At 50.2% G+C, this 13,266-nt stretch overlaps 1 protein-coding gene across 1 annotated transcript in view; it reads left to right on the forward strand.

The window, feature by feature from the left end:
• Nucleotides 1-13,266, forward strand: part of Zfhx3 (zinc finger homeobox 3) — a 235,644-nt gene that overhangs the window by 81,761 nt on the left and 140,617 nt on the right. The window contains exon 3 of the mRNA XM_021220667.1: nt 4,365-4,861. Within this exon, the coding sequence (XP_021076326.1) occupies nt 4,365-4,861 (497 nt within the window). The remainder of the gene's footprint in view (nt 1-4,364; nt 4,862-13,266) is intronic.

Genomic DNA, 13,266 nt, shown 5'->3' on the forward strand with positions numbered 1-13,266 from the left:
GGGGGGGGTGGAGGTCTTTATTGCCAGGAAAAACAGTATCTTCCAGAGATGTTGGGTGGGCTACATCCAGGCCTTCAAAGGTCAACTTTCTGTCACTGTGACAAATGCCTGAGGTGATGGGTACGTGAAGAGAAATAAATTTGGCTCACAGTTTTGGGGGGTTTCAGTCGGGCCTATTGCTATGGGCCCTGTGGCAAGGTCTTGTATCATGGTGGGAGGGGGGGAGGAGGGAGAGAGGGAGAGAGGGAGAGAGGGAGAGGAAGTGGTCAGGGTCCAATATGACTGGAAGATTTACAGCTGGGTCCCACCTCTGGTTCACCACCTTCCCATAGCCCCTCAGGCTGGGGACCAAGTCTTTACACACATAGGCCTTGGGGGACATTTTTTTTTTTTCAGACCACAGTGCCAAGTCTTACTGATTAGTGTGACTCATACACAGTAGAGCCAAGAGTAGGTGGGATCTGAGTGCTGAGGCCTGTGCGTCATGACCAGTGTTCTGAGCAGGAAAAACACACATTCTGACTTTTTGAAGGTTAGTGTGATGGTCAGGTCCCTTTTGACCTCATTAAGTGGGGCCCGGCCCAACTTCCATTTCCCTGATTCTTAAGTAGTATCCTTTGATTGACATAGGAATAAGTAGTGTTCTTAGCAACCAACCTTGATGTGGGCGTGGGTGAAGCGAGCGCCAGGAGGCCAGACTTGACCGGGACTCAGGTCTCTATTTTGTGTCGGGCTACAGGGCTAACGGTTGCTGTGTGTCCAAGCATCCGAGCTCGCTCTTCCTGCCTTCTGCATCTCTTTGAATTCATGATGTTTGAACCTTGTTTTCTCTTTTGAAGCATTCACCTGTTGAACTCTTGTGACCAAATGATCTGAAGGTGTTTCACTGGCCGGACTGGTTAACCACGAAGGCGCAAGAGTCTATTGTTCTGTTTTGTCCCCCCAGAGTGAACTGTGCACCCTGGGAAGGGTGGGTGTTATTTCCTGGTGCCTTGAAGCCCATATCTCCCCCCCCCTCCTCCTCCTCCTCCTCTTCTCTCTCACCAACAGGAATTAGTCTCCCCCTACCCCCACCCTCACCAACAGTTAGTATCCCATCTTAGATACAATAAAGTTCTGGTAGACAGATCTTCAGAGTGAACTGGGTGTAGCCCTCATATCACGGAAGCCGGATGCGCTCACGCTGACAAATCAAGGCCTTCCTAGTTCCCTTGAAAGTGAGTGGCTTCTCCTTGAACTCCTCAGTTGGAGACATACCTTGCGGTTTTGTTCCTTTTCTACCTAGTATCTGCAAGTCCCAGGGGATCACCCCAGTTCTTAGCGCTGCCCAAATACAAAAGAAGCAGAAGGATGGCCCTTGTGTTCAGACTCACAGAGAAGAGCCCCTTCACTTCCCAAGAGCAGAGCTGTCCCTTCCCAGGACTTTGCCCGGCTCAGTCGGGAAGGGCTCTTGAGTTCTGAGCACCGTGGTCGGATGAGGTGGGTCTTCAGAGATGTCCTGTCCTTTTGGTGGCCGTGAGGTTTGCCACAGGGTGAGGAGAGCCGCAGTTGTTGCATGTTGCAAGGCTGGGTGCGGGGACAAGAGGATGTATCCAGAGGATTGGCGAAGGATGCTGTGTGGCCTCAGCAGGAGGAAGAACATAGGCAGGTAGAAAAGTTCGTTGGCACCGGCTGCGGCGCTGGGGTCAGGCTGCGGCGAGGTGGCTCTAGGGTATTAGATAAGATTAGGTTCTGCAGCGGGGCAGGAAGGGCTTCTATGGAATGAACTCTCACTCAGCAGGTTACCATCCCCAGGCTGTCTTTGAGAGAACCCTTCTCTCTAGCGGGCAGGTGCTCGCTCTGGAGCTGTTTCCAATTCTTGAGGACGTAGAGGAGGGGGTAGACCCCTCGGTCTGGTCTGGCTTAAGTCTGTTTGCCACCGTTTGTAGACAGGATATCATTAAGACTTACAGCCGTGTGAACACACCTCCCTAGCATCCCCGTAGACTCTCAAGTCTAGCCCAGAATCAAGGAGTTGGGTCGCCAGGGTGGTTTTCCTGTTTCCCCAAGTAACCAGGCCTCTACGGAGCGCGGCTGGCTTTGGGGTTAGTAGGCTGCTGCTTCCTTCCGTTGCTTTTCAGATCTGTTACTTCATTCGTGCCTCTCGAGGCCGTGCCCCTGAGTGGCCTCCCGTGCCAGGCTGTGAAGTCCAAGCTGGTTGAGTCTCTGTCACGGGTACATGGTCTTTCCCAAGGCCCGCACAGGGCTCAAGAGGCGTGGCCTGCCTCTGTCTTACTCAGACAGGCTCCCAGATGCCTGTGGATCAAGCGAGGGTCATCTAATTCACTGGAGTTGAATTAACTGTGTGGACTTGCAGGATTCCAATGCCTTGGCGTGCCTCCAAGGTGGAGTCTTGGCAGGAGTTCGGCTGGGCTCTTTGTCATCCCGACTCTGCTCGGCCCTCCTCCTCCGCTGGGCCTGTGAACCAGGGATGGGAGCAGGGGCTTAAATCTCTGCTCCTCCTGAGGGCGTCTAATGTTCTTCTCGACGTCCAGCCAGCGACAGACAGCCGGCTTTCCTCTGTAGAGCGGTATTATTGATGCGCCAATGCCCAGGCTGTGTTTGAAGAGCCGGGGGAAGATTTGATGCTTCAGGTGGTTCACATCAGAAACATTTGCTTCTTGTCTCGTCCCTCTGGGCAGTTTTTGCTTTGGCCGAGCAACTTGAGTGTGCTTTGTGGATGTTAACTGAGTTTGTCCCTCTGAGGGATGGAACTGGATTTTCTTTTTCTTCTTTTTTCTTTTTTTGCTTTCTCTTCTTTCTTTCCCCCTTTCTAATTTTTTGATCTTGCCCCCTCCCAAAGAGTCATAATTATGGCTCCTCTCACTAGGGGGCATGTTAAGAGAGCCTGGAGGTGGAAAGCCTCCAGAACCTTCTAGAATGCACATGTGGGAGATTCCTCTGTCTTCTTACACTGTCTGAAGACTTCCAATGTAGCTTAGTGGAGTCGATACTGAACTCTTCTTTTGTAGTCGATACAAACTCCCTGCCCCCCACCCCTTCTCCCTCTCCCTCTCTCTCCCTCTGTCTCCCCTGTCATCTTCATCATTTTTTTCTTTGATGAGCCACTAACTTGGATCCTAATCAGTTGTTTAAAAAAAAAAAAAAAAACTCAGTCAAACCACATATAAAAAGGTCAAGTTTAAATATCAGTTGGTGGGTGGGGGCAGACCTTGTAGCTTGAGTGCAGTGCATGTGTTCTAAGGAGAGGTAGGAGCTAGAAGGTGACAGTCACCCTTCTGAGGACCGTGCACATCTAGGTGACAAGAGGGGAGTCTGTTCTCTCCAAGGCTTTCTGGTGGCATATGTAAGAGCTTGCCGAGTTAGTTCCCCACCAGTGAAGGTAAGCCTGCCCCTGGGTTTCTGCAGGGCAGTGATGGACAGAAAATGGACCGGGGTTCAGAGGGAAGGGATGCCGGTCTCTTATCAGGCCTTTCTTAGGGAGTTTGAGCTGAGCCCTTGACTGCAGCTGCCTGTCCGGAGTCACCTCCTGAGCATGGACCATTTTGCTGCTTTTGACCCTTGTCTGTTGCATTTGCTCATGTGTACCCAGGGCGGGCTCTCAGATGACGGGGCCATTTAGAACAAGGCTAGATGTGGCCCTGGAGGGCCCCCACCCCGGTAGAGATACAGCTGTGATACTGTCTTGTGCAGGGCTAGCTGTGACCTAGTATTCCATGTGATACAGGGTCTTGGAAAAGGAAGATCACTCTAGAAAGGCTAAGAGGTGGGCTAGGCAGTTCTGACAGACAGGTAGGATAGTGACAAGAGGGGCCTGGGAGGGGACGAGGGCTCGTGACTGAAATCTCTGCAGTACAGTTAGCTGTGCTGCAATGTGGCCATTGACACTAACATTAATAGCAATGAAAAATTCAGTTTCTCACTGTGTAGACAGCAAGGTACCTTCCCCTCCTCCCCAGCCATCTTCCTACCATGGCAGGAAGTTTTGCTCGTCGGTGATGGTATAGGTGAATACCGGGCCCACTTTAGGTTCCTATTAGAGGCCTGGTATTACGGACATTTCCGATTCTGGCGCTAGGGTGGGGTCTGGACTTCCAGATCCTGTTGCATACAAAGGGTGATGTGGACTTAGCACTTTTCTTGGATCCTGAGAGAAGGGAGCGCATTGTGATCATTCACGGGGCCACAGTCCGTAAATGTTTCTTTTCAGACTATAGAAGGCACGGGGCCTTCGGCCAACCACAGACTGTCCAAACACAGTGGGAGGATTTCGTTTCACCAGCCACTAGCACCTTGCAGGGTTTGTTCTCTGTACCATGGCTGTGAGACTGACTTCTGTCTGTCTTCCTCTACCTTCCCTACAGTGGGCGGTGAGATCCCCCTCGACATGCGCCTCGGGGGCGGTCAGCTGGTGTCGGAGGAGCTGATGAACCTGGGCGAGAGCTTCATCCAGACCAACGACCCGTCACTGAAGCTCTTCCAGTGTGCCGTCTGCAACAAGTTCACGACGGACAACCTGGACATGCTGGGGCTGCACATGAACGTGGAGCGCAGCCTCTCGGAGGACGAGTGGAAAGCCGTGATGGGGGACTCTTACCAGTGCAAGCTCTGCCGCTACAACACGCAGCTCAAGGCCAACTTCCAGCTGCACTGCAAGACGGACAAGCACGTGCAGAAGTACCAGCTGGTGGCCCACATCAAGGAGGGTGGCAAGGCCAACGAGTGGAGGCTCAAGTGTGTGGCCATCGGCAACCCCGTGCACCTGAAGTGCAATGCTTGCGACTACTACACCAACAGCCTGGAGAAGCTGCGGCTGCACACAGTCAACTCCAGGCACGAGGCCAGCCTGAAGCTGTACAAGGTGAGGTCGACCTCATGAGACCCAGGGACGGTCTCGCCACGGGGCAAACTAACTCTAAAGGTTTCGTGTCCAATGCCCAGTGAAGCCTGAGGTTGCGTCGATGGCTTCCTCTGGTGGCTGAAGGTTTGAGGTGTCTTCATTTTGGGGACAGGTTCATGTCCAACAGCCCACTACTGTGTGGCTCCCTTCTTTGGTGCTGGTCTCTGCTGTAGCCTGTTGAGTCTCCCTCAGCTGCTGCGGACTAGCCTCCCTTCCTATCCTTTGGTCTATCTTTTATTTCTTCTCTCCTCTGTGCTCCCAGAGTGTGCCATTCATGTGTGCATTCTGTTTATCCATCTTGCTGTATGCTAAACACCTTATGTATACTGGCCACTCATTGTTCTGGAAGTATGTGTACATCCATGCACATTAAATAGTCCAATACAAACACGTGCTCACACAATACACACACACACACACATATATATACATACATACAAACATATATATATATATATATATATATATATATATATATATATATATATATGTGTGTGTGTGTATGCACACACATATAAAAACACATGTATATATGTTTATACAGATATGCGCACATGTATGCACTCACATCCAGATGCCTGCCCTCACAGCGTTTTCATTCTTTAGGGAGAAGATGAGTTGCAGACCCCATGGCTAAGTTTTGTGGTGGAAGGCTGTAGATGCTATGGAGAGAAGTCGCTCACGGGAAGGAGCTCCTTGTTTCTTTCCCCAGGTTTCTGTATTTTGCATCCACGTTCTCTGTTTCCTCTCGTTTTAGCCTCTTTCATTCCTTTCTTCCCTCCCCTCCCCTTCCCTTGTCTCCCCTTCCCTTTTTTCTCCCAACCCCTCAGTCTCTGAGCAGTGTAGACCGTCAAGGAGGAGGGGCTGCAGATACTGTAAATAGTCCTTTTACTTGCGAGGCAGGATTGCTCCAGACGTCCCTATTGATTTTCGCTGGACTTAAAGCCTCACCTTTCCCTCTAATCATCCCATAATGGCTTTAGTATGAACAATCAGGTACAAATCGCCGTAAATCTCCCCAGCCTCCGTCCACACACCCTCCACTCCCTCAGCTCCCTCCATCCTCTCCAGTTTCCCCGTCAGCCCCTTCTCTTTCCTCTGAGCGGCTTCTCACTCCTGGGCTAGCAAGTGGTCAGTTCCTGCAGACTGTGGACTCTGAGCTGGCACAGTCTCCCGTGTCCCTCTCGTGATTGTCAGCGGAGACCCCACACGAGAGCGACTCCTTGGCTCTCCCTGGTCTCTGCTGGGCTCATGTTTATGATTCGCCTTGCCTTGGCCCATCCTCAGGGAGCTTTGTGTATAAGGAACAATTTTAGAGAAAAGCAGTAGTGATAGAGTGTCCTCTAAGTGACGGCCGACACCAGGTATAGTGTACTAGGATTGGCTTGTATACCGAGTATGAGCCAGATCCTCTATTCTGTGCATACAAATTCCTCAGTGGACTGGCTTGATTTCATTCGCCACAGTAGAAAGAATGCTCTAGACAGCCAGGTTCAGTTGTAGGTATGACCTGAGTGGTGCTGACACGGCCAAGACAACCCGGTGGGAAAAGCCAGAGGGAACCAGCATTTCTGAAGGACCCGGCGGTTAAGTTTGCACAAGGGAATCCTCTTGGCCACTGAAGGTCATATGTCACCTTGATGAAGGGTGTAGACAAGGACTGAAGCTGGGCTCTTCTCTCTCAAGAAATGGATTGCCCCTTAGATTGTAAAATGCACACACTCACCACTAAGTCCTCATGCCACATCTTCCATGTGGTNCAGGGCTCCACTAAAGCCACTAAGTCCTCATGCCACATCTTCCATGTGGTNCAGGGCTCCACTAAAGCCACTAAGTCCTCATGCCACATCTTCCATGTAGTCCAGGGCTCCACTAAAGCCAAGCTCTTGGCTTTGCTTCTGCAGGGTCCGGAAACACAGGGTTTACTGAGAACTCCTCACCCCCAGCCCCCCAGCCCCACATCACGTCCATGGACCACACCCAGAAAGTCAAGAGTGAGGGAGGCATTTTCTGAGGAACAGGTGTGAGGGAAACGTTTTCTGCCCTATCTGCGCTGATCACTTAGGTAGCTGGGCCTTCCTTATTTCTTATGTCGGTTTGTTTGTTTGCCCAAGATCGTGCTCTTGTTCAAAGCCACAGAGAGCAGAGCACAAAATACTGAGGCAGAAGCTGACCAGTTGGGAACAGCAACTCTCAGGCTGGTGGCTCTCTGGAGAGACCAGCCTTGGTGTTTCAGAAGAGCTGCCCCCAGGGTCAGGAAGCAAAGGTCTTTAGAGTCTGGTCTTATTAGTCCTTGGAGAATAAATGCCCTTCTGCTCGCTGAGGCTCTTGGGAGAGGCAGGGAGCTCTCCCACCCACCTTTGGATGACACAGATTAGGCATCCAGAGCCTGCTCCAAGCCCTTGCTCCTTCCCTCCATGAGACTTAAGATCAACTGGTAGCCAGGGAGGGAGGGCTCCCTCTCTCCCTGGGTTTCTTCAGTGCCTGGATTCGGGTGGGGTTTGGAGGTGGTTGGCAGGGGCCCTGGGGTGGCCCGTCGTAATGGAGATTGACTGCGTGGTATTTTTCCTCTTGCTAATGTAATCCATTAGCCCAGCACATGCATAATCAGTTTAGAGCACAGTTAACTGGATGTAATCAAGTTCTTTACTGTCTGCTAGAGAAACTGCTCCAGAAGCAGCTGACCTAGGGAGAGCACTCAGTCTGCCCAGCTCATCCCATCCTGCCCTGAATGACCCTCCCCCCCCCCACCTTCTCACTCTGCCCCATTTCCTGGCAAATTGTTCATGCCCAGCCCGGGCAAACCAGAAGTTTCTTGTTCTTTTTTTCTTTTTTTCTTTTTTTCTTTTTTTTACTTTGTGCTTTGCTTTGTTGAAACAGTGTATCTTTTTTTGAGACAGTGTATCTTTTTGAGTCGGTCTTCAACTCACCGAGTAGTTGAAGAGGATCTTCAACTTTTGGTCTTCCTTTCCTGCCTCCACCCATCAAGTTACACACAGTACAAGTGCACACCTTCACACAGATTTTCCTCTGAGGGATGGAACACTGTAGGTCATGCTAGGCTCCATTGGACATCAGGGTGGGCTCAACCAATTAAGCTGTATTCCTAGCGTTTGGAGTTAGCCGCCCTTTGCCGTAGCTGCTGGAGTTAGCCGTCCTTTGCTGTAGCCACTGGACTGCCTGAGTTTGACCTCACAGTGGATCTCCAGTGCTCCTCCTTCCAGCCAAGCCTTGCCTTCCTCTCATCTTCCCTGTATGTTGGAGGAGACAGATCACGGGATCAGGAGTCTCACAGGCAGACTTTGTCCTGTGGTCACTTCCCTGGATGTCATGGGGGTTGTTATAAGTGGAGCAACCCTAATCTGAAAAATCCCCAGTCAGAAGAAAGTTGAGCCAAAACATGTGGGTACTGCCAAAATGGCACCGCGTTCCCTCGGGCACTGTAACTAAGTTTGATGAATTTATGTTTGGATCTCAGACCCAATCTAAACATAGGTCATAAGGTAAATACAGATATTCCAGAATCAGGGAACAGAAAAAAAATCCCTCAAATACAAACCATCCGGGTCCCAAGATTTCTGTGCTGCTGTGTTAGGAGTGGCCTTTCTAAAATGTGGGACGACACAGAGGTTAAGCTAATCTGAAAAAAACATTTTCTCCTAGATAGAATAAGTCTATCTGCTTATTTTTTTTTTTTTTAATTCGAAACACTTACTGGTGTATGCATGTGTGTCTGTGTGTGTACACAATTTGAGTGCGTTCATTCTCTTCTTCCACCATATGGGTCCCAGAAATCAAATTTAGGTTGGCAGGCTTACTGGCAATCACCTCTACCTACTGAGCCATCTCAGCCGCAGTGATGATTTTTAAAATGAGTTTTGTGTGTAATCGTCGCGGGGCAGGGGATCTGGAGGAGCCCACGGTATCAGGTAGAGGTTCCTATTTCCTTCCCCTGGACTCGTGGTTGGCTCCTGCAAAATGTTCATGACTTCTGTTTTAACCAGTGGCTGCCTCTGGCTATGGGTCTGGCTGACTAGTGTTCTGACTGACTGTGGTAGGCCACCCCAACCACCTGGTCTCTCTCTGCCTTTGGTGTCGGGTCAATTTCCTAAGCTGTCATGGAAGTGCACTGTGGAACCAGCTGAGCTCCAAAACCCATTCACGCCTTTTCCTGCTTTCCTGGGTAAACCACACCCACCTCCTCCCACCTTCCCGTGTCTCCCACTCTGGAGATGTGAGGTGCCAGTGGCTTGTCCTAACACCAGGAGCAGCTCCTACTGACAATTCTTGTCCCCTGCTCTGTCTTCCCTGGGAGCGAGGGGATTCTGAGTCCATGGGTGAGCCTTGGCTTATCCTGCCTTCATGATTGTAGGTTGTCAGTGATGAGCTCTGGGAAGTACTTGGTCTTTTCTGCCTGGGGAAGAGGGAAGGCAACTGGAGTCCAAGCACTCCTGCCCACTCTTAAGAGTCCCCTGTGCCGTGAAAGCGTACTGTTCCTAACAGACAGGTTAAGACCCCACCAGAATCCGTTACTCAAACCGTTCCCAGCTGAGGTGCCTTTGATTGGGCCCAGACCCCAGGTTCCTCGATAATCTTAAATTATAGCAAGGACGGTAACCTATCTAGCTCAGTGTCAGGGTTGAGCGTGAGCTGCCTGAAGTTCATGAGAGCAGATGCCAGCCTCTAAGCGTTCTGTACTTGGCTTAAAATAGGAGGGGAGGGGAGGCTCCGATTTATGATGCCAGGCGAGCCCACGTGACATGTGGCGAACCTACAGTCAGTCCTCCTGCCTCTTCTAAGTGTTGCACAGTGTGGAAGGACAGAATGACAGCCTTTCTTCCTCCTTAGTTGCTCCTTGGGTCTCAACAGAGCAGAGTCATAAGGCCATTAAATGGACACATCAGAAGATATCCTTGCTTTCCTTAATGGCCACACGCTGGGTAGTGTGTATGGGGTGTGTGTGCAGGGCAGGGAGGGCTCTTCCAAAGGTAGCTTCACCCTTAGTGCTCATGGGGGCTGCCTGGTGGCCTTTGCCTTGTTCGACAGCAAGGGCCCCAGGCCCTCTGGGGTAGCTCCTGTCCGCCACCCCGGAAGCACACGTGCCATACGGTTTATGCGTGATTGGACTCAGGAGCCAGTTTTCCGTCAGTGTCCTTGTATGATGTAGGCTGTTGAGTGTCTGCTGACTCCTGCCTACCCAAGGTGGCTTCAGCCCAGAAAGCGATCTGCTCATTCAAGAGGTTCAGAAGGTGTGTGTGTGTGTGTGTGTGTGTGTGTGTGTGTGTGAGGGAGAGAGGCCAGATGTTTGGAGGGAATTTGTTCTCTCTGACCGCTTTCCTCTGGAGCAACTGGGGCTTGGAAGTTCATGTCCCCCAATGGATGGCAGAGCTGGCAGGACATGGGAGATAGCGTAGTTCCTCACTTGGCTGGGAGATAGCCTATGGCCCCATGAGTCCATGCTGGAGGGAATCTCAGGATGGCTGTGGTAGCCTCCAGCCACTTGTCAGCCCCAGGGATCTCTAGGGAGGTAAAAGGTCAGCCCTCCGTAGGGCCAGGGATCAGATGGGGCTGGGTTAAATCATCACTGCCATGGGAACATGTGGCTAGTGTGTCACCAACTGTGAGTAGCATGGGTGCTTGTTACCCCTTGGGAAGGTCCCTTGCCTTCTGGAAGCCTCTCCGGCACCTTCATTTGTATCCCCTAGGAAGTATTCCTGTGTAGGTGGATGGCCTCCCCCTTAGGCTCTTCCCAGGTCATTTTGGTGATGGCTTTGGGCACGCCCCACCCCGGGTCAAGAAGCACAGGTCAGTGTTGTCATTTGGCTCTACCCTTCAGGCCTCACCTAATAGAACTGAAATTGTGTTAGATGCACAACTCTGGCTCACTCTTTAAACTCCCTCGGTTACTGTGCCATTCGTCAAGGAAACCGTACTGTAACCATTAGCCAAAACACTTGCCATTCCTGCGCTCCCCTGCCACCCCCAGCCCTTTGGTGAGCACTCATGGACTCCTCCCTCCTCTTCTACCCTGGTCTTTTTATGTAGATAGTCGTGAATAGTATACACTCTGATAGAACGTCTCTATATTCCGCTACAGTCTACATTATTTCTTATGTGGCTAGTATTGCACATTTACAAGCAAGTAATAATGGGGATTACTTTTTTTTTTTTATTGTAAATGTAATATGAATTGGATATAGCCATCATGAAGATACTTAAAAAAAAAAATACAGCAGGAAGAGAGAAAGTTACTGCCAGACCAGTGTGGTGGCATCTCACAGTGACACATTTGTGTTTCCCAGGGTGGCCTTGAGTTAGTATTTTCTTTTTTTTCTCTTTTCTTTTCTTTTCTTTTCTTTTCTTTTCTTTTCTTTTCTTTTCTTTTCTTTTCTTTTCTTTTCTTTCTTTCTTTCTTTTTTTTTTTTTTTTTCCGAGACAGGGTTTCTCTGTATAGCCTTGGCTATCCTGGAACTCATTTTGTAGACCAGGCTGGCCTTGAACTCAGAAATCCGCCTGCGTCTGCCTCCCGAGTGCTGGGATTAAAGGCGTGCGCCACCACGCCCGGCTGAGTTAGTATTTTCTTGCACACACTTCTGCAGTGAGTGGTATGATGGGTTTCAGGCGTCACACCCGGCTCCCGTGTAACCTCGCTTTCTCTTGTGCACGCGACGAAGAAAGCGGTTTGAAAGAGTTGGGGTGACATCGAGTCCCTTTTACAGAATATCCTTGCGGGGCTGGTGAGATGGCCGAGCCAGTAAAGGTGCTTGCTGCGAGCTTGCCAGCCTACATTTGATCCCTGGGAAGTTCATGGGAGGAAGAGAGAATAGATCCCCTGCAAACTGTTTTCTATGTTCTGTGTGTGAGATGTGGCAAGAATGTGCCTATACACACACACACACACACACACACACACACACACACACACACACACACACACACACATTCACACACAAAGTATTGAAAACAAACTACAACAAAGAAAAAAGATACTGAAACACCTTTCCACTAATTTTGAAATTATAAAAGTCATTTCCAAACCACCTCCCCGCCCTCTTATTCTTCTAGACTATTTTCTGCTCTCATAGATAGGCACATGTGTGCCTTTGTCACAGGAGCAGACACACTCAAATCTGGACTGCTTGCTTAAACACTGCTTAGATGATGGGCAGAGAGAGGTCATTGCTGGTGATGGCTGGTGGAGCCCAAGCTCAGGACATCTGACCACACTCCCTGGGGTTCCTTTAATCCATTGCTCCAGTTTACACCTGTTAAACCCAAGTGATAAGTTTTTTTAATATGGTACAATGGAAGTTTCTGTTTTCTTTTAAATAGAATAGTTGGCCAACCACCACTTGGAGAGGGAGTGTGTATGTGTGTGTGTGTGTGTGTGTGTGTGTGTGTGTGTGTGTGTGTTAGTGGTCTGTGTGTAGGTCAAAGTTGACACTTGATACTCAATATTTTCTGTACCCTAGCTTTTGAGACAGGGCCTCCTCGTGTACCCAGTCTAGGTTCAGCTAGGCCAGCTGGGCAAGAGGCACCAATAACTTTCGTAGCTATACTCTGTCCATGCCCCGACTCCCAGCTCCCAGGGCTGGAATTACAGGCCCTTCCTAGCTTTTATGTGGGTGGTGCTCAGAATCCAGACTTGGGGTGTCCTACTTGTACCATGGTTTTACCCAGTGAGACATCTCCTCAGACCTGCCCCCCACCCCCAAACAGTTTTGTTTTAGTTAATCTCCTCCTTGTAAGTGATGTGGAAGGTACATCTCACATTCCTCCTCCGTGTTTTGCAGAGCACCTTATAAATCATCACACAGATCTAGATGGCTTAGAGCAGCCGTCCTCAACCTTCCTAATTTAACACAGTTCCTCATGTTGTGGTGGCCCCCCCAACCATAAGATTATTTTTCGTTGCTACCTCAGAACTGTAATTTTGCTACCAGGCAGGGGGTCTCAGTTGCTAAGACTATTGGAGACGTGCTTTCTGATGGCCGTGGCCCACGGGTTGAGAACCACTGGTTCGGAATGCATCTAAGGGGGGGCAGGGTGGCAAGATGTGGCACAAAGATCCCTCTCTGTTCAAGGCCTCCAAAGTCCTGTGCTTCCCTCTGAGCTTTTTATTTATTTGTTTTTAGATGCAGGGGGGTCTCTAACCCAGGCTGGACCCTTGAAGAGATGCCCGGATCACAGGTGTGATGCTCCACCCCATGGTTTTTTGTTTTGTTTTGTTTTGTTTTTTTGTTTTTTCGAGACAGGGTTTCTCTGTATAGCCCTGGCTGTCCTGGAACTCACTTTGTAGACCAGGCTGGCCTCAAACTCAGAAATCTGCCTGCATCTGCCTCCCAAGTGCCAGGATTAAAGGCGTG

The sequence above is a fragment of the Mus pahari genome, chromosome 20 (assembly GCF_900095145.1).
Source record: "Mus pahari chromosome 20, PAHARI_EIJ_v1.1, whole genome shotgun sequence".
NCBI lineage: Eukaryota > Metazoa > Chordata > Mammalia > Rodentia > Muridae > Mus > Mus pahari.